This window comes from Mus musculus, chromosome X, assembly GCF_000001635.26.
Source record: "Mus musculus strain C57BL/6J chromosome X, GRCm38.p6 C57BL/6J".
Classification (NCBI taxonomy): Eukaryota; Metazoa; Chordata; class Mammalia; order Rodentia; family Muridae; genus Mus; species Mus musculus.
In genome coordinates, this window is record NC_000086.7 from 7,209,868 (window position 1) to 7,235,212 (window position 25,345).

The 25,345-nt window shown below is 39.3% G+C and overlaps 1 protein-coding gene and 1 pseudogene across 7 annotated transcripts in view; one reads left to right on the top strand and one right to left on the bottom strand.

The window, feature by feature from the left end:
• Clcn5 (chloride channel, voltage-sensitive 5) overlaps positions 1-25,345 on the bottom strand; it is a 165,549-nt gene that overhangs the window by 56,058 nt on the left and 84,146 nt on the right. For all 7 annotated transcript variants that reach the window (XM_006527562.4, XM_011247445.3, XM_011247442.2 and 4 more), the window contains one exon: positions 2,997-3,143. In XM_006527562.4, coding sequence (XP_006527625.1) covers positions 2,997-3,143 — 147 coding nt within the window. The remainder of the gene's footprint in view (positions 1-2,996; positions 3,144-25,345) is intronic.
• Gm26401 lies at positions 19,904-19,983 on the top strand (annotated as a pseudogene).

Genomic DNA, 25,345 nt, shown 5'->3' on the forward strand with positions numbered 1-25,345 from the left:
CACCTATGCCATTCCTCTATCCTTGATGTATTTTATTTTGGTGTTGTTGGCATTTGATGTAGAGTCTTCCTTATGTAGTCCACTCCCTGACATTGAACTGGTGATCCTTGTGGCTCAATGTCCCAAGTGATGGGATTACAGTCCACTCCCAATCTGTTGAGTTGCCTGCAAATTGCGTAGGGAGCTCCAGCTTTCATAAGCCATGACCCATGCTGGAGTGGGCTTTACTGACACAGTTGTCACTGAATCATTTTTACTCCTGTACATAACCCCTCACCTATAGTCCTGTATGCCAATAAAACTCACTAGTTCACCAAGTTAGCCTTTGGTGGATCTATCATGGGCTCCCTATCTGGGCTAAGGAGAGATTTGTTCAGGTCTCTCCAGAAATAGTATCTGTCACATAATGCCTGCTCAAATACACTTTTCTGTAAACTCTGATTCTTTACACAGACAAATGGACATGAAGTAATTCTTGTAAGAGCTATAGCACTTATAGGATTATAGCATAAATAATCACATAATAATAATGATACATACAGAGTTTATTTGAAAATAGGGCCTAATTATATCGTCAAGCTTAGTTAGCATCATACTCCTAGGCCCAGGTCTTTCTAATTACAACAAGAAATACAGATGTCAATAGAAAAGACTAATAAAAAGTTCTTGCAGATTAAAAAAAAACAACAAAGTTGAGGTGGGCATGATGGCACACACCTATAGACCTTAGGACTCCAGATATGAAAGTACAAAGATCACTAATTCAAGGTCACTCTTAGATGCATCATAAATTTAAGGCCAACCTTCAAAATAAAATGTTTGGAAAGAAAAGCCAGCTGGACACAGTGGTTCATAGCTATAATAAACACCGGAAAGGCTGTGGCCAAACAATTGCAACAAGTTAGACATTAGCCTGGGTTACATAGTAAATTCTAGGCCTCTCTGGGCAAAAGAGTGAGGCTCTATCTCAAACAAAGGAAGGAGAAGGGGGGAGGGAGGGAAAGAAAAAGAAAGCAAAAGAGGAAAAATATAGTCAAACAATATTAGACAAAAAATTGGTGACACTTGAATGGCTCAAATAAGAACATCAGGTGAACAGAAAGCTTTCAGGAAAATAAAGTAAACTATTTAGCAAATATAAGAAAGTATGTTCACGTTCACTAATTAAAACTGAAATTTGAAATAATAGATGCCAGAGGTTGTGGTGCACACCTTTAATTCTAGCACTCAAAAGACAGATATCTATGAGTTCAAAGCCAACCTGGTCTACATAGCACGTTTCAGGTCAACCAGAGAGCCACAATAAGATGCTGTCTCAAAAAATAAAGGAAAAAAAAAGAAAACTAACAATAAAAATTATTCACATTGTAAAGATGAAAATTAAGATTTTTATACCAATGTGGTGGAAGAAATTAACAGTCATACATTCATACTATAAAAAAAATGCTCTCATATGCTTAAAAGACACACATATACATAGTGGTGGTTTAAATGATAATGGCCCACATAGAATCATGTTTTTAAATGCTTGGTCCCCAATTTGTGGAACTGATTGGGAGGGGTTAGGAGGTTGTATGGCCCTGTTGGAGTAAGTGTGTCACAGGAGGTAGGCTTCAAGATTTCAAAACACTCTCAATTCCCTGTCTGTCTAACTCTCTTTTTCTCTCTCTCTCTGTCTGTCTCTCTGTCTCTCATTCTTTCTCTCACCCTCTCTTCCTCCCCACCCCTTCCTACTTTGGGATCAAGATGAGAGCTCTCAGCTGTTGCTACCAACATGCCTTTGTTCCACCGTCATGGACTCTAACTTTGTGAAACTGTAAGGCAACTAAACATGTTTTTATAGGTTTCATTGATTACAGTGTTTTGTCACAGCTACAGATAAGTAGCTAAATCACACAAACCTAGACACATACACTCATATAATACGGTTGTTCACTGTAGCATTATGTGTAATGACAAAGTTGGGAGTAACTGAAATGTATATCACTAGAAGCTTGGTTACATGAGAACAAAGCATAGGCATACATACCACAGCACTGTATACAGCTATAGAAATGACAGTGTAAGTAACCAAGTAACCACTGAAACAGAACCTAGCTTTTCTGACAATTTCCTGTTAATGAAAAGTAAAATTATAGAAAGTGGAGATTTATAAAAAATGTAAGATTGGAGCACCTACTTCATCAAGGAGGATCTATAATGCTGGCCAATAAGTATATGATACACTACTTACCATCATTAGCCATTAAGAAAACTGAAATCATGCGATAATGGTACATACTTATTAGGAAAACAAAAATAAACATTACTGAGAATAACAAGAGCTGACAAAGGTATAGAACACACAGAATGCTCATATAGAGCAAGTTAAAATATAAAATTTCATGAGCAGTTTGAACAATATTTTGGCATTTTCCTTGAAAATCAAACACATTTACCATGTGACTCAAGGCTTCCACTCCTGGGTATGCATGAAGCAAGACTATGATAAGCCTTCAAGGCAGTGAGCTGAGTAAAAGAATTTAGTCTTCAAAAGAGGACACAGGCCAGAGGGCTAGGAAGATGATTCTGTGGGCAATGGCGCTCGCTGCTGAGTTTGGTGACTATAATTTTACCCCTAGAACCTACGTGGTGTAAGAAAGGAACTGATCCCTTCACTTATCCTCTGTCTGCTACATACACGCCATGGCCCCCATGCATGCTCCACCTTCCCACACCCCACACCCCCACAAGGTGAAAGAATATACATTCCATTAATATGATCTCCCTAAGGGGGAAAAACCTACTAGGGTAGGGAAAAGACCAGCCGTACCAAGGACTAGGGAGGACAGAGGTCTAAGAGCAACAAAGGTATAGCAAGAAAGAATTTTTCTATGGGTCAAGACAATTCTATATCCTTTCAGCGGTGTTGGCTACAAGAATGTACTAAAAGTTGCAAGGCTATGTGCCTACTGTATACAGATTAAAAATAGCTTTAAAAGTAGCAATAGCAATACCTTCTATTTCTCGATCTAAAGGCGGCACGTCATCTCTCATAGAGAAGTCCATAGCAGTCCCTGGGATGTCCATCAAGTCTTCATCACTAGAGCTGCTCTGGAAGCTACTAAAACTCCCCTGATGAAAGCCTCTGTTATCCATGGCTCCTGTGTAGAAAGAAAAGTATTGGCCTTATAACAATGAACAATTAGTTCCTGACCAGAGTACTTGTTCACTGTGGTAAGTACACATAATTGCATGGTAAAATCGCCAACTTCAGGGCTTATTTCACTTTCGAAGCTTGTTATTTCTCAAGGCACTCACACTGTGCATAAAATTACCACTATTTATCTTATTAGCAGCAGACAGGGCCACACAATACAGGGCAATGCATACAATATATAACAATTGAGTCTGGACAGATGGCTCGGTGGTTAAGAACACTTGTGCTTTGCAAAGGACCTGAGTTAGGTTTCCTGCACTCCCATGGTAGTGCACGACCATCCGCAGTTTTAATTTCAGGGGCGCCAATGCCTTCTTCTCACCTGTGCAGGAACCAAGCATTGCTGTGATGCATGTACATAGACAAACAAAGCGTGCATACAGATACAAAGAAAATGTAAAATCTGGGGGTTGGAGAGATGACTCAGTGGTTAAGAGCACTGACTGCTCTTCCTGAGGTCCTGAGTTCAAATCCTAGCAACCACATGGTGGCTCACAACCATCTGTAATGGGATCTGACGCCCTCTTCTGGTGTGTCTGAAGACAGCTACAGTGTACTTACATAAAATAAATAAATCTTTAAAAATGCAAAATCTAAAATTAAAAATGAAACAAATATATAGCACAGCTAAGGGTAATGGCTTAAATCATGATTTTTTTCCCCTCTTATAACTTCACATTCCCTGTCATCACATCATTAACCATTGTTAATCTTGGGTATCAACTCAACTGAATCTGGAATCAAGTAAAACGCCAGCCTCTGGGCATTTCTTTTGTTTGTTTGTTTAATTTATTGTTTAAATTTATTTACATGTCAAGTGTTATCATCTTATCCAATTTCCCCTCCCAGAAACTCTCTATCCAACCCCCACTCCCCTGCTTCTGTGAGGGTGTTCTTCCACCCACCCACCACTCCCACTTCCCTGCCCTCAATTCCCCTACACTGGGGCATCTATCGAGCGAGCCTTCATAGGACCAAGGGCCTCTCCTCCCACTGATGCCTGACAAAGCCATCTTCTGCTACATATGTGGCTGGAGCCATGTGTACTCCTGGGAGCTCTGGGGGGTCTGGTTGGTTGATACTGTTGTTCTTCCTATGGGGCTACAAACCTCTTAAGTCCTTTCTCTAACTCCTCCATTGAGGACCCCACACTCAGTGCAATGGTTGGCTGTGAGCATCTGACTCTGTATATGTAAGGCTCTGGCAGGGCCTCTCAGGAGACAGCTGTATCAGGCTCCTGTCAGCAAGCATTTCTTAGCATCCACAACAGTGTTGGAGTTTGGTGACTGTATCTGGGATGGATCCCCAGGTGGTGCAGTCTCAGGATGGCTTTTCCTTTAGTATATGCTCCTAATTATCTCCATATTTGCCCCCGTGAGTATTTTGTTTCCCCTTAGAAGAGAAAGTGGGGAAAAGTCTAGAACACATGAGCACAGGGGAAAAGTTCCTGAACAAAACACCAATGGCTGATGCTCTAAGATCAAAAATCGACAAATGGGACCTCATGAAATTGGAAAGCTTCTATAAGGCAAAGGACACTGTCAATAGGACAAAATGGCAACCAAGAGACTGGGAAAAGATCTTTACCAGTCCTATATCCGACAGAGGGCTAATACCCAATATATACAAAAAACTCAAGAAGTTAGACTCCAGAGAACCAAATAACCCTATAAAAAATGGGGGTAGAGAGCTAAACAAAGAATTCTCAACTGAGGAATACTGAATGGCTGAGAAGCACCTAAAGAAATGTTCAACATCCTTAGTCATCAGGGAAATGCAAATGAAAACAACCCTGAGATTCCACCTCACACCAGTCAGAATGGCTAAGATCAAAAACTCAGGTGACAGCAGATGCTGGCGAGGATGTGGAGAAAGAGGAACACTCTTCCATTGTTGGTAGGATTGCAAGCTGGTACAACCACTTTGGAAATTAGTCTGGTGGTTCCTCAGAAATTGGACATAGTATTACCTGAGGACCCAGCTATACCACTCCTGGGCATATATTCTCCAACACAGAACAAAAGATTCTCCAACCTAGAAAAAGGACACATATTCCACTATGATCACTGCAGCCCAGAAGCTGGAAAGAACCCAGATGTCTCTCGACAGAGGAATGGATATAGAAAACGTGGTACATTTATACAATGGAGTACTATACTACTCAGCTTTTAAAAATGATGAATTCATGAAATTCTTAGGCAAATGGATTGACCTAGAAAATATCATCCTGAATGAGGTAACCCAATCACAAAAGAACATACATGGTATGCACTCACTGATAAGCTCTGAATACCCAAGATACAATTCACAGACCACATGAAGCTCAAGAAGAAGGAAGACCAAAGTGTGGATGCTTCTGGCATTTCTGTGAAGGATTTTCTCAATGAGATGATTTGAAGTGGGAAGACCTACCCTAAAAGTAGGTGGCACCCTCTGGTAGCAGCGCACATAAGGACAAGGAAGAAGGAAACTTGGAGTTTGCCTGTTTGCTTTCACTGTTGTAGGCAAGTTCATCTATTCTGCTGCTGCACCTGCTATATTCCTTCGCTGATATTGGAACCAACTTCTTCAGATATCCAACAAAGACTGAAGACCAGTAGTTTTCCTGGAATTCTCCAGGCCTTCAATGCCACACTGGAACTGCTAAAACATCCATCTTAGCCTTATTGACTGAGCAAATACTAGATTCTCAGACTGTCAAATGTGAGACAGCTATTATTGGGCTATCCACACTTTATCCTGTAAGCCAATCTAATAAATCCCATTTATATGCACATATTCATTCTACTGGTTCCATTCCTCAAGAACACAGCCCCCTTTCTGGAAATGCTGTATTGAACCTTTGTATTCCATCAGTATTTTGGGGGGCTTGAGGGTAATGCTGAAGATCAAATCCAGAACCTTACACACACTATGACCGAGCTACAACACCTACCTATGGGTTTTCTCTCATAGCTCTGTGTTTTCTGTATTTGCTCTAAATTTGACTTCAGTAGATTTCTTCAAACAAATACTTCTTTATTAATTGCTAATTCTTTCCATTTCTGTACTTTTTTCAACTAACCTTTGGAGGGCTTCAAAATTAGGAAAACAATAACCCAAATGAAATACTTCATACATATATCATCGCAATACTTGGGGGGGGGGGAAGCAGAAGCAGGGCTGGCCTGTGTGGGAAAAAAGCGATAAATGTCCTTTGACAGGAAGTAACAGAAAGGGTAGCACATGTAATAGTTTCTTGGGGTTCCTCCTCAGCCTTTTTCATGGACTTGACAGTTTCGAAGATTATAGGTCACAACTGGTTTGTAGGAAATCTCCCACTTGTTATTATATAAACTCTTAGGTCAAACTTACTATGAAGCTGAAGATAACCTTGAACACCTGATCTTCCTGCCTCTACTTTGTAAGCACTGGGATTAGGCCTATACCAAGAGGTACAACAACAGAATGTCAGTTTGTAACAGTGGTTATTTTATGATGCGATATTTTGGCACTAATAAACTCTTTCTTATAAAATATTTAATTTAATCATTATGTATTTGCATGTAAGCACAATATTCTTTTAACCAGTGTGTCTTAATCAACTGCTGTCATTTTTAGGTTCAAATTGCTCAAATTTGTTCAGTAGGAACTTCTTCATGGTGGCTCCACTTTGCTCTCCCTCAAATTTATATCTTCCTTTTTCCTTAACTATTGTCATATACATATGTACACAGTCTCCAACACCCCGGGTCATATACCTTCTCACATCACTTGGCCTTGATTCTGTAACCTAGGCCAACTACATGCATAGGTTTCCTCTAGAAACAACAAACTTCAAAACTAGATCTCAGTTCCCATCTGACTGTGATAAGAGTCCCAGCCTGAATTTCTTTTACTTTAGTTGTCCTTTAAGGAAACCTACTGTACATTGTCTGTTTCTTATCCCCAAATCTTACATGTGAAATGCTTCAGAGTTTGAACTCTGAAACATTTTGAGTTTCAACACGATACCAGAAATGGAAATCCCACATCTGGTCTCCTCTGATAGGTTGCAATCAACCTGAAGTATACTAAAATATTGTATAAAATGATCTCTGAACCATGTATTAGTGTGTATATACAAAATGCAAATTAGTGTCATATATAGACTTGAGTCATATCTCAAAGATATTTTATTATATACTCAAATATTTTAAAATCTGAAGCTTCTGGTGGCAAGCATTTCTGGTTTTGTGTTGTTTTTGAGACAAAGCTCTCACTATGTAGCTCAGGCTGGCTTTGAATCTGTAATTATCCTTCCTCTGTCTCACAAGTAGTGAATATAGGCATGTCCCATGATGCTCTATTACTCTCAAGAATTTTGATATGATATTAAAGGGTATGAAATCTGTATCAGGGCTGGTGAGATGGCTCAGCGGGTAAGAGCACAGACTGTTCTTCCGAAGGTCCTGAGGTCAAATCCAGAAACCACATGGTGGCTCACAGCCATCCTGTAACAAAATCTGATGCCCTTTTCTGGAGTGTCTGAAGACAGCTACAGTGTACTTACATATATAAATAAATAATTCTTTAAAAAAAAAAAGGTTCTTAAAAAAAAAAAGAAATCTGTATCTAAAGACTTTATTCACCTCTTCCTCAAGACCATTCCTAAGTTCATAAGAATTCCACATAACACTTTGCTGCCGCTTCAAACTCAACAAGACTGAAAAAAACAGAACATTAGTAAAAATATTAGATTATACACAGATCATAAAATCCAAAGAAGGCATGGCCGTTACCCTTCTCCAACCCCAGATACAAATGTTCCTTTTAAATCAAAGTATCATCAATATTCATAATTAATGGCTATCTGCATCTAGGATTCATATTTTCAATGGACCTACAAAAAATCCTCAATTTCAATTAGTAGGGTTTTCTAGGTTTCTAAAACTCTCAATTAGAAACAAACTTTGTTTTAGTTGATGAGAAAAGAATGGGCTAACAGAGTAGTATAACTCGATTTCTCTCTTAATTTAAATTTATTAAATGAAATAAGGCATGATAGCATAGGTCATTAATTCCAGCACTTAAGAACAGACAGAAGGATCTGGAGATCAAAACCAGTATGAGATACATGAAACTCAGCCTCAAAACAATGAAGGGAGGGAGGGAGGGAGGGAGGGAGGGAGGGAGGGAGGGAGGGAGGGAGGGAGGGAGGGAGGGAGAGGGAGAGAGAGGGAGGGAGAGAGAGAGAGAGAGAGAGAGAGAGAGAGAGAGAGAGAGAGAGAGAGAGAGAGAGAGAGAGAGAGAGAGAGAGAGAAGAGGAAGATAATATTAAATGCCTGGGAGAGTGATATGGTGGATACCTCTGAACAAAAGCAAAAGAATGTGTCAGGTAACAGAACCCTTTCCTTTTCCTTCTCTCTTTCCCAGTGGTTGTTTCATTCAGAACATGATTTAAAATACCTAGTTCCAGCAACTCTATTAACCACATAAATCATGGAAAGAAGTATGGGAAGTCCAGCAATCATTTATGTTTGGCTTTGGAATGCATCCTGTGTTCAGAGTTTCAGATGTGTGGACCTATTGTGGTGAGAATTTGTTAGAACAAAATAACACAGGAGAAGACTCAATAAAGGAATAGCTGGAAAACGTCTCATTTTCCTCCACAGGAACCTTACAAACTCTTCCCTATAACGCACTGACATGGAACTAAAGTGAGCTACCTGTGATGAAAGTGTTCCTGAAGCAGCCATTTGTTTCCGTGTTTGGATTGCAAAGTGTTTTCTTAGTGAATGCACCGAAAGCCAGAGCCAATGAAAGCGGCAGCCGGTAACTCAAGCTAAACACATGAATGAGGAGGAGTTCAACAAAGGAACTGAACACCATCAGGAAAGGTGAATGTGGGATTTGCCTGTGGCAAATTCATTTCGATACATCATTTACAGTTATTTTGCAGATGTAAAGATGTTCAAAAGAAAAAAATAAAGCATTGGAATGAATAAACAAAATTCTTTAAAGTTGACATTTGAGTTGGACCAGGTGGTTCAAGCCTATAATCCTATTTATGGCAGATAGCAGTAGGATTGCAAGTGCAAAGCCTGTATGTACTACAGAGTAAGTGCAAGGCCAGACTGGAAAACTTAGTGAGGTGTGTCTCAAAAGAAAAAGTGTTAGAAGGCATGCGACTACATCCCAGTGGTACAGCACTTGAATATCGTGAGTGAGGTTCTAGGTTCAAGTTCCAGAACCAGTAAACAAACAAACAAATAAAATTTTTGCTTGTCTTTTAATATAGTTTAGTTAAAATACAATTACATCATCTCCCCATTCTCTTCTCACCTTCCAACTCCTCCCATATCCCCTCACTCTCTCTCTCAAACTGGTTTATTATTATTATAACATATATACAGAAAAACATACAAATATATAGATAAAACCTACTGAGTCTTGCTGTTTAACCAATACAAAGTGCTCAACCTTATACACAAAGAGTAAGTAATCTTTTTAAAGTTGATATTTGGACTCATGTGTAATACAACTCCAAGCCATAATACCTTGTGACTTGATTATGATGTTTCAGTCCAATGAAGGTATACCTGGACTAAACCAAGCCTGCAGATGAACTAAACGCCAGAAGTCAGCCAGGATTGGTGGCATGCCAGGAAGAACCTAAGTGGGGGGGGGTTGATTTCTTCATTCTCCCATCTAATACTGGGGTTGCAGGTAGAACTTGTCAAGCAATAGAAGGCTAAGGAGAGGTCAAGTGTTGAGAGTGTTATGTGGTTATTTTTGTAGCAGAACTGACATATGCCAACTATTACTCCTACAGATAGGCCATATCAGGTTGGCTCTCTATATTTCTGAGTGTTGTGTCTACCAATTCAACCATCTATAGATCAGAAATATTTTTAAAATCAGTTCTATAGTGATGAAATGACAGATTTACTTTTTGTTATTACCTAAATATAGCATAACAAAGAATTTCATAGCATTTACATTTTACTAATAATTTTCAAATTTCTAGAGAAATTTATAACCACAACATTTACAAATGCAGAAATGATTCAAAGTATAGATGAATATAGGTCGTATATAGGTCGTATGTAAGTACTGTATGCCAGTTTATATAAAGAACCTGATATCTTGGGCAGGAGCACTGAAACCAGTTCTCCACAGATATAGAAGAAATGACTGTACTTTTATGCTTCAGTGTCCTTACAAAAGCTAGCTGCTTTATGTGGAATCCTGACTAGCCTCGTCCCCATTTCTATTCAGTATGGGGAATGCTACTGAATCCATGTAAGGGCAGCTCAAACAGGCTTTTCCTTCAATGCTTCCTTTGTTCAGACTCCCATGTTGACTGCATAGTCTTCTTTCACTTTAGTCTGTGTCCCCATTTATGTTGTTCTAGCAATTTCATGTTGTCTCAGAATAGGTGTTCAATAAAATGTGTACTGCAGTTGAGGAGGGAGGGTTAACAGCTCATCAGCACATATATATGGCTGACACTTCACAAATCTCATACTAACAGGGAAGGGAACTGGGGATACAAAAGGAGTTTATGACTCTGTCACTAACTGTCAAGGAATTTATGATCTAGGTAGGGAAAAGCCTTAAATGACACAACAGCTGTGCTGGACTGCTAGAGTAAGGATATAGTTGGCATATGGAGAATGGAGGGCAAGTGGGATGGTAAAGAAGGCTTCGTGGAGGAGAGAGGTTATTTCAGGCCTGGGAAATGAAGTGAGCCAAGCCTTGGAGATCCATGTCAGTCTAGCATTTACTCTTACTTAACTAGAATACAGGGAAGAAGTCTGTGAGAAACTGGAGGACGTGGGTGGCCAAATGGAGGCACTATGGTTTCCACCAAGAAAAACGATTAAAAATATTATTTTAGGCAGCAAACGTGGCAGTTGCATGATAGAAAAGGGAGAGGTGGAGCCAACTGGGAAACCCCTTTGCTACTTCTAGTTTCAATGCTGGTGATTTAGTTAAAAGAGAAAGATGGCTCCTGCTTCTTGATCAATTCAGACTGTGTCTTTTGATTGGATAATTGAAGCCATTTGACAGTAAAATTTAATATTCAACTTATGTATTTTGGAATATGTGTGTATATACAATGCATATATATGTAACAATAATTAATGAAAAGAGCACATGAATTTGATAAAAGAATAAAGGGGATATAAGGGAGAATTTAGAGGGAGGAAAGGGAAAGGGGAAATAATTATAATTAAATCATATTAAAATCATAAAGAAAATGAAATAATGAATTATTTAAAAAGAGGAAGAGGGAAAAGGGAAGGCATACACCTTCCCAGAATTTGTATTGGACCAAAACAAGGGCCAGCTGGTGGGTGTGGACAGGGTGGTGTTAGTTTGTAGTATGACTGTCTGTCCTCCTATTTTACGGTAAGGACTGATATATATTGGTTTAAATAAATTAATATTCCCATAACAACTAACTTATTTAACAAAAACAAGTATATAAAAGCCAATATGTGAGTGAGCTAAGAATACACACACACAACCCCTTACATAAAAATACTAAGTGCAGTTGTATTTCAGCACTAACATGGAGGAGAAGCAACAGACTTTTTCAGCTCTCATTTTTGTTCCAGTAAAATATTTATTGGCCTGTGAATGACATTCTGAGTAACTACAGGTGCTGGATATTTCAGATATGGAAAATGGAGACTGTGAATAGAGGAAGTAGGTGGGGTATTTAAATTAGGGTGATGGTTTAAATTAGAAAGACATCCTAGAGTCATCTATTTCATGTTTGGTCCCTAGTTGGTGGAACTATTTGTGAAGGACTAAAGTCTGGCCTTCTTGGAGCAGGTTTGTCACTAAGGGCACTTTGGGGTTTCAAAAGCCCACACCACTGACAGTTATCCCTCTGCCTTTCTCTATGCCTCTTGCTTACGTATCAAGAGTCTAAATTCTCAGCCACTGCTCCAGCATCATGTCTACCTGCCTGCTGCCATCCATGTTCCCTACCATAATGTTCATGAACTTAACCTCTTAACTAGAAGCCCCAATAAACTCTTTCTTCTATAAATGGTCTTGGCCGTGGTGTCTCTTCAAGACACAGGGAAAGAGGCATCGCATACATTAATTACCCTGATTTTAAATAATGCAATTACGGGTACTACTTAAAATGAAATCTGAAAATGTCCCTAACTGTGATAGAAAAAGTAATGGCAGCACAGACAGAAAACCATCTGCTATATGCCAGGTCGGGTGGGGGAGGGACAGTGTCTCAGAAGTATCAAGTTTAGCATATGGAAGAAACAAACCAATGACACAAACAAGAACTAGAAACTTCTCTGCATCAACCCAAACTGATAACAAAACCTGTGCAGGGAAAAGCCTGTGCCATGCAAATGGCCCAAAAGCTTCTAGTACCAGGAGGGATTAAAGATCTTAATCTCCCTTATGAATATCGATGCAAAAATCCTCAATAAAGTTCTCGTTAACCGAATCCAAGAACACATCAAAACAATCATCCATCCTGACCAAGTAGGTTCCATCCCAGGTATGTAGGGATGGTTCAATATATGGAAATCCATCAACGTAATCCAGTATATAAACAAACGCAAAGACAAAACACATGATCATCTCATTAGATGCGGAAAAAAGCATTCGACAAGATCCAACACCCATTCATGATAAAAGTTCTGGAAAGATCAGGAATTCAAGGCCAATACCTAAACATAATAAAAGCAATCTACAGCAAACCAGTAGCCAACATCAAAGTAAATGGAGAGAAGCTAGAAGCAATCCCACTAAAATCAGGGACTAGACAAGGCTGCCCACTTTCTCCCTACCTTTTCAACATAGTACTTGAAGTATTAGCCAGAGCAATTCGACAACAAAAGGAGATCAAGGGGATACAAATTGGAAAAGAGGAAGTCAAAATATCACTTTTTGCAGATGATATGATAGTATATATAAGTGACCCTAAAAATTCCAACAGAGAACTCCTAAACCTGATAAACAGCTTCGGTGAAGTAGCTGGATATAAAATTAACTCAAACAAGTCAATGGCCTTTCTCTACACAAAGAATAAACAGGCTGAGAAAGAAATTAGGGAAACAACACCCTTCTCAATAGCCACAAATAATATAAAATATCTCGGCGTGACTCTAACGAAGGAAGTGAAAGATCTGTATGATAAAAACTTCAAGTCCCTGAAGAAAGAAATTAAAGAAGATCTCAGAAGATGGAAAGATCTCCCATGCTCATGGATTGGCAGGACCAACATTGTAAAAATGGCTATCTTGCCAAAAGCAATCTACAGATTCAATGCAATCCCCATTAAAATTCCAACTCAATTCTTCAACGAATTAGAAGGAGCAATTTGCAAATTCATCTGGAATAACAAAAAACCGAGGATAGCAAAAACTCTTCTCAAGGATAAAAGAACCTCTGGTGGAATCACCATGCCTGACCTAAAGCTTTACTACAGAGCAATTGTGATAAAAACTGCATGGTACTGGTATAGAGACAGACAAGTGGACCAATGGAATAGAATTGAAGACCCAGAAATGAACCCACACACCTATGGTCACTTGATCTTCGACAAGGGAGCCAAAACCATCCAGTGGAAGAAAGACAGCATTTTCAACAATTGGTGCTGGCACAACTGGTTGTTATCATGTAGAAGAATGCGAATCGATCCATACTTATCTCCTTGTACTAAGGTCAAATCTAAGTGGATCAAGGAACTTCACATAAAACCAGAGACACTGAAACTTATAGAGGAGAAAGTGGGGAAAAGCCTTGAAGATATGGGCACAGGGGAAAAATTCCTGAACAGAACAGCAATGGCTTGTGCTGTAAGATTGAGAATTGACAAATGGGACCTAATGAAACTCCAAAGTTTCTGCAAGGCAAAAGACACTGTCTATAAGACAAAAAGACCACCAACAGACTGGGAAAGGATCTTTACCTATCCTAAATCAGATAGGGGACTAATATCCAACATATATAAAGAACTCAAGAAGGTGGACCTCAGAAAATCAAATAACCCCCTTAAAAAATGGGGCTCAGAACTGAACAAAGAATTCTCACCTGAGGAATACCGAATGGCAGAGAAGCACCTGAAAAAATGTTCAACATCCTTAATCATCAGGGAAATGCAAATCAAAACAACCCTGAGATTCCACCTCACACCAGTGAGAATGGCTAAGATCAAAAATTCAGGTGACAGCAGATGCTGGCGAGGATGTGGAGAAAGAGGAACACTCCTCCATTGTTGGTGGGATTGCAGGCTTGTACAACCACTCTGGAAATCAGTCTGGCGGTTCCTCAGAAAATTGGACATAGTACTACCGGAGGATCCAGCAATACCTCTCCTGGGCATATATCCAGAAGAAGCCCCAACTGGTAAGAAGGACACATGCTCCACTATGTTCATAGCAGCCTTATTTATAATAGCCAGAAACTGGAAAGAACCCAGATGCCCCTCAACAGAGGAATGGATACAGAAAATGTGGTACATCTACACAATGGAGTACTACTCAGCTATTAAAAAGAATGAATTTATGAAATTCCTAGCCAAATGGATGGACCTGGAGAGCATCATCCTGAGTGAGGTAACACAATCACAAAGGAACTCACACAATATGTACTCACTGATAAGTGGATACTAGCCCAAAACCTAGGATACCCACGATATAAGATACAATTTCCTAAACACATGAAACTCAAGAAAAATGAAGACTGAAGTGTGGACACTATGCCCCTCCTTAGAAGTGGGAACAAAACACCCATGGAAGGAGTTACAGAAACAAAGTATGGAGCTGAGATGAAAGGATGGACCATGTAGAGACTGCCATATCCAGGGATCCACCCCATAATCAGCTTCCAAATGCTGACACCATTGCATACACTAGCAAGATTTTACTGAAAGGACCCAGATGTAGCTGTCTCTTGTGAGACTATGCCGGGGCCTAGCAAACACAGAAGTGGATGCTCACAGTCAGCTAATGGATGGATCACAGGGCTCCCAATGGAGGAGCTAGAGAAAGTACCCAAGGAGCTAAAGGGATCTTCAACCCTATAGGTGGAACAACATTATGAACTAACCAGTACCCCTGAGCTCTTGACTCTAGCCTCATATGTATCAAAAGATGGCCTAGTCGGCCATCACTGGAAAGAGAGGCCCATTGGACACGCAGACTTTGTGTGCCCCGGTACAGGGGAACGCCAGGGCCAAAGGGGGGGAGTGGGTGGGTAGGGGAGTGGGGGTGGGTGGGTAAGGGGGACTTTTGGTATAGCATTGGAAATGTAAATGAGCTAAATACCTAATAAAAAAAAATGAAAAAAAAAAAAAAAAAAAAAAAAAAAAAGAATGCCTGCATCAGTTATCTGGCAGATGCAGTGTGAGGAGCTGGAGGCTTAGTCCTGCGGCTGTGCCTTCCCGAACAGGGTGGAATGAGCATAGTGTAAGCCAGAATAAAGCCTTCTACCCTCATAAAGAAGAAAGCCAACCTGTCAAAAAAATTCTTAAAGAGATAAAAAGAAAAGGTCAAATTCATTTGAGTGTGGTAGAATATGCCTATAATGCCAGTTCTTGGGAGTCTGGGGCCTAAGTTTGGGACAAGTTTGGACTATACAGCAAGACCCAGTTTCAAAAAGCAGATGTCAAGAATAGATTTTTTAAAAGATTTATTTATTAATTTATGTATATGAGTACACTGTAGCTGTACAGATGGTTGTGAGCCTTCATGTGGTTGTTGGGAATTGAATTTTAGGACCTCTGCACGCTCCGGTCAGCCTCGCTCACTCAGTCCCTTATCGCTCAGGCCCAAAGATTTTATTATTATACTAAGTACACTGTAGCTGTTTTCAGATGCACCAGAAGAGGGCGTCAGATCTCATTACAGGTGGTTGTGAGCCACCATGTGGTTGCTGGGATTTGAACTCTGCACCTTCAGAAGAGCAGTCAGTCGGTGCTCTTACCCACTGAGCCATCTCACCAGTCCCAAGAATATATTTTTAATAATTTTTTATTTACTTTCGTTCTGAGCTAAATTAGTCCATGTAGAGGGTTTCTTTTTAGACATGATGTAGAACATTGGAATTTAATCCAACAAACAAAATACCATCCCACTTAATACAGAAAGGCAAGCCTGTAATTATATGCCTGTAATCCCAGCACTTCAGGAAAGTAGGGTAGAAGGGGTCAAGAGTTTATTCTCAGCTACATGAGTTCCTGTCTTTCTCAGTTAAACATCCAGCACAGGATTAATATACAAAGAATTCAATTTAATATACAAAGAATTCAAAAACCTAATCATCAAGAAAACAAACCAACCAATAAAAAATGGACATGGATCTACATAAATAATTCTTAAAATAAGAAATACAAAACCAAAAAAAAAAAAACCCCAAAACCAAACAACAACAACAACAAAGCCGGGCGTGGTGGCGCACGCCTTTAATCCCAGCACCTGGGAGGTGGAGGCAGGCAGATTTCTGAGTTTGAGGCCAGCCTGGTCTACAAAGTGAGTTCCAGGACAGCTAGAGCTATACAGAGAAACCTGTCTCTAAAAAATAAATAAATAAATAAATTACAAGTGGTTAGTAAAGTTTTTAAAATATTCATCATTAGCCATAATGGAACTGCACGCGAAAATTTTTTTGACGTTGAAACTCATATCCAGTCAGAATGGCTATTATAAAAAATCAATAACAAAAAATGCTGGAGAGGCTATGGGGAAATACGAACCCTTATTTACTGAGATGAGTGCAAACTATTACAGCCACTATACAAATCACTATAGAGGTTCTTCAAAAAGCTCAAAACTAATCTATCAAATGAGCTAAGTAATGGAAACTGCCAGGCTATCTTGCACCACATAAATGGAAAATGAAAATGTGGTACTTACAACAAAATTTTACACAACTGTAAAGAACAATGAAATTATGAAACACTCAAGTCAATGGATGGGAATTAAATAATTATACTGAATGAGGTAACCTCGATCCAGAAAGACAGACATGACATAGTCTCTCTCATGTGCAGATCTTAGCTTCTAATCTTTATAGTTTGTGTGTGTGTGTGTGTTTAAATAAGGATAGCTGCAAAAGCCAGGAAACTAGAATACAGTCATTGAGGTAGAGTATGGTTCAAGGGAGAGGGCATAACAGAACACAAGTGATGTAAAAGCAGAGGGGAAATTTACGAAGAGGAAGGACAGTGGGATAGAAGAGAAAAGGGGATAATGAGAAAGGATTAACCAAAATGAAGGGTGTGTATCTATATAGAAACCTACTAATTGGAAAGCCATCTAAAATTATAAAGGGTGATAGCCATTATGCATGGCTGGATAATGCTATCTCTAATAGCCATGAGATAGTTTAAAAAACAAAAAACAAAACAAAACAAAAAACCCTTCCAATTCCAGGTATAGAGTACCTCCCCATAAGCTGTTAGTAGAGGAGACGACAGAAGCTCCCAAAACAATACAGGATATTAACATACCTTTTGGTTGCCCATCAGAACTAGCTGCTAAGATTCATGCTGAAGGCACCATAGACCTTATTTGTAATACAGAGAAATCAAACTGTAACTGTGTTGAAAGCTTCCTCTATGCTAGCCAGCTCTCATCAGCCCAGATGCTTCAATGTAAACTGATGAGGGGAAAGACATAAATGGTCTTACCAGATGACGACCCTGGGAACTACAACCTACCAGGCAAGATGTGTAAAAATGTGCAATAGAAGAATAACTGTTAGAGGGGCAACCAAACACTCTCTGTTTGGTTCTGAGCCCTCCCAAAGGGGTTTCATGCCTGGCTAAAAATACAGTTAATGACCCATGGCTGAGGAGGTCCTATACCCTATGGGAGAACTTACTACTATTGTTTAGCTAAATGAACCTATCATCAAGCTGCCTTCTAAATATCTATCTCTATATTCGCACTCTCAGTCCTAATCAGAGATACTTTCTCTTCACAACAAATGGTAATGAATACCAAGACACAAGCCTGTCTAAGGTTCATGAAATAAGTTATAGGTGGGGTTTTTATCCCCCAAAGGACATTTATACCAACCCTCGAAGACTCAAGGAACAAAGTAAAGGATGGAGTGGAAAGAATATGAGTCAAGAGATAAAGAAAAGGGCTTAAAAATGTCATCACACAACCAATGCATTAGAAAGTCTAACTGTAGCAAGAATAAAAGCATTTAATTTGAATACAATTTTAGATCTAGATAATATAATTTTGTTTTGTTTGAGATAGGTCTTGTTATGCAACCTAGACAGACCCAGAACTCAATATATAGCCCAGGCTGGCCTGGAACTCATGGTCCTCCTGCTTCAGCCTCCTAAGTTGCTAGTGTTACAAGTGGGTGCCATTATGACTGGCAGAAGGGTCAATAGAAATTCAAGGCCAGTCTTGGCTACATAGTGAGTTCTAGTACAGCTTGGGCCACAGAGTAAGAGCATGTCTTTTAAAAGTAAAGTAAAATATAACAAACTATAATAGAACATGGAATATATTTATCCCAGACATAAAGAGCCTATAACTCACAGTTATCCCATGCCTTGTATTGAAATTTTCGACTAATATCATTGTTTCTGGGAGCAGCACTGTTCATGCAAACACAGTAATTCCATTTGAACCCTTGTATTTTAAGTCAAATGCTGAAATTAGCTTAAGTGAGCTTCCACGAGGCTTTCTCATACGTACTTATTTTTAGATAAACTTCCCACTACTTCTTCACCTCCTTTCCCTCTCCCATCCCTATTTAATCTTTTTATCTCAACATAGTCCTATTTTCTGCCATTTCACATGTATTCTACTGTTTTCCAAGCAATTTTTAACTGAGCCATGAGAAAGTAGGCTTCCATACAGGGTTTGTACACCCATCCTTTGGGTTAGCCCCCTACTTTCACCCCCTACCATCCCCAATACTCATTCCTTTCTGCCCACTTAAGCCTTTGCACCCCCAGTATTCCACCTCCCTGTTTTTATTTTACCTATAATCTACCGTCCTCCCTCCCTAATCATGCCCTAGCCTCTAAAAGATGCCTTTTTAACTTCTTGGCTTCTGCTTGTGTTTTTAGGTAAAACATTCAAAAGATTTAAAGCTAGATTTATATAAGAATAAACATACAATATTTGTCTTTCTGAGCCAGAGTTACCTCACTCAGCATAATCATTTCCAGTTCTATTCATTTACCTTCCAATCTCACGATCTCACTTTTTCTCAGCAGACCAACACTCCATTGTGCATATGTACCACATTTTTCTTATCTCCTAATCTGTTAATGGACATCTAGGTTGGTTCCATTCCCTAGCTATTGTGAATAGAGCTGCAATGAATCCACTAAATGACTAAACCATCAAGCAAGTTTGCACAGGAGGAAAGAAACGGACAGTCCTAACCGGCTGTGTCACCAGAACAATGATCAGAATGGTACAATAACCTTAAGAGTGTAGCAGCAGCTTACATGTGTTTGTGGTAACCAACAGCTGTCTAGTTTAACGTAAGACCCTCTCCACAAGAGGGAAACCATGCTGATCACTGGAAACCTACCCAACTAATCAGGGCTGGTGAGATCATAGATCCTGGGAGAGAACCTACAACCACCACTATACAAAACCAGAAAAATCCCTAACTATATGCTAAACTTTGTTCTTATACCCACAGGGAGGATTTGGAGGAAGGGAAAGGAAAGGAAATGATGTAATTATATTATAATTTCAAAAATTACATAAATACTTAATAAATAAATCAATCCTTTCTTGCAACCCAGAATCCATTGTTCAGCATGAATTTTGATACATATAAGAAGGAATATGATACAGAAAAGAATTCAAAAGAATAATAGTGTTGACAATGCAGCTTGTTTCCAGCATGAGGTCAGGAGTTGAAGATGCCTGTCTTACTGTGAAAGGATGCTTGTTTCAGTGTAGTTGTAGTACTGCCATTTTCTTTCTATTCACAGATCCACCGTATTCTGAATGTGGCTGGAATGAGTATGTTCTGAGCTCAATTCTTAAGAGATATATGGGATGTCAGAAAGTGAGAGGCAAATCTATCTTAAAATTTATTCTGAAAGTGAATTATTTGAAGAAATTATTTCTAAATATCTCTAATAAAGAACTCTGAAGTTGTCATTTATGCATCTTTAATTCATGAAGAAATAAAAGAATGAAAGAATTATAGGCTTCCCCAAGCTTATTATAGTAGACAACTGGATAAAGCATCAAGAAAGGGTCTAACGAAACCTTGAACTTCAATGACATTGTTGGACAGCGAAGGAATTACATGTGAAATCCCTTAAATAAAAATCTATTGACTTTTTAAGGAAAGGAAATGCTAGACATAAGAAACATTGTAAGAGAAATTAAAACTCGTTAGATGGGTTCATGAATGAACTGGACACAGCAAAGGGAAAAGTGAGTGGGCTTTAAAAATTATCATTTCTAAAATTCAGACTGTCCAAGAACTGTGATATAAATAGGGAAGACACAGTGGGAGTATTGGGGAGGTGGAATAAATAACAAAAGAAATGTGTGATATAATAACGACTTGAACTAGGGAAAGGGTTCAGTGGGTAAAAGTGCTAGCAGCAAACATGAAGACCTGAATTCAAATTTCCACCAACCATGCAAAAAAGCTGCACATAGCTGTGCATGTCTGCAGCCCCAACACTGGAGGGCAGAGACAGGCACATCCTTAGAGTATGCTGGTCAGCCTCCCTAGCCAAATTGGCAAGCTTCAGGCTCAGTGAGAGATCCTGTCTGAAAGGAGTAAGGTGGAGAGTGATAGAATATGGTATCTATGTCCTCTGGCCTCTCCATATGTACATAGGCACATGCAAACACACACACACACACACGTACACACACATGTACACGCATACACGTGCTCACACACATACATGCACCCACAAGAAATAATGATAATAATAAGCAAAAATTCCCTAAAATTAATGATTGATACAAAAATAAGTTGAGAAAGCTCAAAATACAGTGAAGATGATAAATGCCTCTACCCGACACACCAAAAAAAAAAAAAGCCTATATATAAATATATCAAAGCCAAAACATAGGAAATCAAAATGAAAGGATGGGAAGTAGTGGAAAAGAAGGTGGTATTGGTAAAATGACAATTTTAACACTAGATAGATAAATCAAATCAAAGCAAAGCAGAAGTATCTAAAATCAATCACATTTCTACTTTAGAAAACTAGAATATACTGACTGCATAAGTAGACCACAATTAGAGAAGGGGAAGAGGAGTGTTTGTTAACTGAAAGCTTCCCCAAGCTTATTGTTGAAAACCTGACTCCCAAAGCAGAAGGATTCAGAGGTAGAGCTTGTGCAAGGTGATATGACTGTGAGACTCTGACCTTATAAACAGATTAACCCATCAACGAATTCCTATTTTAATGGCATTACTGAGAGGCAGCAGAAACCAAAGAGGTGGGCCTACATCACTACATGTTCTGGAAGATTGCACCCTTCTTTTTTTTTTCAATGTTGGGATTGAACCCAGGCCATCTCATAAATGAGGCATGCCCTCTATCAACTGAGTCTATCCCATGCAAGCATATATCCAGTACCTGGCCTCTTCCTTGCTTTCTGTTTCCCAGCCATCATGGGAGGAACAGTTTTGTTCTATGTTCTACCTTACTTGGCCTCCAAAGCAGTGGACCTAGCCAACTATTGAATGAAATCTTTGAAATATGAACCAAAGTAAACACACCTTCCTTCCAGTTGATTTCTCACTAATATATTGTCACAGTAATGGAAAGCTGACTAACACAGAAATCAATAGAAAAGCCAACAAAATAAAAAGCTTGTCCTTTGAAAAGAAGAATAACAAGTTTAATAAGTTTTTTAAACTAGTCAGATGGATTAAAAAAGATAAAAATCACTGTAATCGGGTTGTCTAGAGTCACAGAATTTATGGAATGTCTCTCTATATTAAGGGAGTTTATTTTGATGACTTACAGTCTATAGTCCAACTACCCCAATGGTCAGTGGTGAATGGAAAGACCAAGACTCTAGTAGTTGCTCAGTCCTACAAGGGTTTCAGCTGGTCTTCTGTACAAGTAGATTCCAAGAGATACACTGGCAAGTAAATGCAAGCAGGCGAAGAAGAGCAAATCTTCCTTCTTCCAATATCCTTATGTAGGTCTCCAGCAGAAGGTATGGCCCAGATTAAAGGTGTGTGCGACCACACCTGGATCTGGGACTTGTTTTGTCCTAAACTGACTTTGAACTCAAAGATCTCCTTGCCTTAGTCTCCTGGGATTAAAGGAAAGTACTACCTTGCCTAGGCCTAAGCTATTCATGGCCACTATACCTCAAGATCTCCATGTCAAGATCCAGGTCAGAAACTTGTGTCTTCCAGCCTCAAGATCTGGATCAATCATGGATTATAATACATTCCAAATATATCAAGTTGATAACCAGGAATAGCAATTACAATCACTAATACCAAAGACAAAATAAAAGCTGGATACGGTAGCACATGCAATCCCAGATCTTAGAAGGGTAAAACAAAAGGATCATTGAGTTAAGGCCAACGTAGATTACATAGGAAGTTCAAGGCCAGACTAAGAAGCTACATAGCAAGACTATATCTTAAAAATAAAAGAAGATAAAGACCATCACTATTGGCTGCATGAACATTTCAAACATAATAGAGACATATTATTAACAGTTCTGGGTCTAGATGTTTATTATATCCTGTAAAAGTATCTTTTATTTGCCTGATATAACTGTTGTGTCAGAGACTTACTGCTGAATAGGTCACCCTCTCTAGCTCTTTCTGAACTATGGCTGGCTGGTTCAATGCAGCTATTCTGGCTCAAACTTCTCTCCAAACTGATTCAAACTTGCTTCTCTCGGCTTCTGACTTAATTGCTCTGCCAAGCCTCAAACTACCTTTAGCAATCTGATCTAATCTTCTGGCTCCTTCTCATTCTGTAACTCATTGTGTCTTCTCCTGTGTCTACCTTGTTCTCTCTGCAATCTGTCTGTAAAACTGTCCTGGTAAGCTGCCTCTGAACTCCAGGAACTGAAATGTCACCAACTCAACTGCCACCAACTTAACTCTACTACACTGCCTCAAAACTGACTTCCAATTCCATTGCACTGCCTCACAACTGACTCTGAACTCTGTTGCACTGTACTCAACTGACTCAACAGAACTGACTCTACTAGAACTCGGAGATCTGCATGCTTCTGTCTCCTGAGTACTGGGATTAAAGGCACGGACCTAAGCTTTTCTTTACCTGAAACTTGCTCTATAGCAGGCTGGCCTTGAACTCAATAGATCTACTTGCACCTGCTCTTAGGACTAAAGGTGTGTCTTTATTCCAGCCAGATCACACAACTTAGAAGGGTTAGGATGGGATCCCTTACCAGAGTAGTCATGTTGCTGCATTAAAAGTCCTCTACAATAGCCTAGATGAAAAAAATTAATAATTCTTGAAAAATAAAATTGATCCACTGAAATTCATACAAGAAACACTAGATTGTGAAAACAGGCCTACATTTATTTAAATAAACTGAATCAGTAATAAAACTCCAAACCAGAAAACACAAACAAGTTCACCAGTGTATTCTACTGTACTAAACACTTAAGCAGAAATCATGTTTATTCTTTACAATCTTCTCTATTTTATGAAGCCAGGATTAGCCTAAGACCATAATTACATAAAAAAATAAGAAAACTATAAACCAGTATCTCTTATGAACATAAATGTGAAATTATTAAACAGATCATTAGGAAATCAAATACAACAATACATAAAAAGGAATCATAGACCATGAGAAGACATTGAGGAACCTTAAATACATAAGGATGAGTTAAAATAAAAGACCTTGTGAAAAGGTGACACACAGTGTGATTCCAAAGACTGTGGAAACAATAAAATGAGCAGTGGCTACAAGAGATTTAGCGTAGCAGAGGAGAACAGAGTGAAGAGGTGGGGTACACTGGATACTATAATGGTAGTTGGTGAAGCTGGGCAGTGGTGGCACATGCCTTTAATCCCAGCACTTGGTGGGCAGAGGCAGGCAGATTTCTGAGTTCGAGGCTAGCCTGGTCTACAAAGTGAGTTCCAGGACAGCCAGGGCTACACAGAGAAACCCTGTCTCAAAAAACCAAAAAAATAAATAAATAAATAAAATAAAAGGTAGGTGGTGAATATATGTTATTATATATTTCCTAGACCCATAGGCTACACAGCATAGAAGGAAACCCTCCCCAAGCACATCGGTGCCTGCCTATGTGCCCAAACACTTAACAGCTCAAGCCCATAAGCTCCAGTCTAAACTAGGCAATATAGTGAGAACCTGTCTCCAAAAAATGGCATGGGTTAATGGTGCAGGAAGTCAGGAAGCTAAGACAGGAGGATCTTGGGGCCCAAGCCAGCCTAGGCTCTACAGCAAGACAATGTCTCAAACAAATAAGTTTTAAAAAGAGAACTCTAATATAAACTATGAACTTTTGCAACATATTACAATGTATTAACATTGGTTCATTGTTAGTAACAAGTGTGAAACACTAACAGAAGATGTTTGCCTCAGTATAGGGGAACGCCAGGGCCAAGAAGTGGGAGTGGGTGGGTAGGGGAGTGGGTGGAGGAGGGTATGGGGGACTTTTGGGATAGCACTGGAAATGTAAATGAAGAAAATACCTAATTAAAAAAAAAGAACAAGGAATGCTGCGGTAAGAACTATATGGAAACTTTGATATTTTCCAGTCAGCTGTTGAGATAAACCTAAGACTGTTCCCTCCTAATTGATTCTGCTAGTTAAAAAAAAAATAACTTAAGTAGAGCAAATTGCAGTTTACTCATAAGGAAACACTGGTGTTAAAAAGTACCCTGTAAGGGGGCTGGAGAGATGGCCCAGTCATTAAAAGAACTTGCTGCTCCTTCGGTTTCAGTTGCTAGCATCCACCTAGTGGTGCAAAATCATCTGCAACTCCAGTTCAGGAGATCTAACATGCGCATGGTTCATATATGTGCTCATAAAACAAATACCCTGCAAGGGTGGGACCAGGGGTAGAGCCAGGAAGATCGAGAGATCCTTGGCTATACAGGGGACTTAAAGCCAGCATAGGCTACACGAGAATCCATCTTAAAAAAAAAAAAGTCATCCTCCGTGCAGAAATTCCTCTAGTAATTTAAGAATGGAA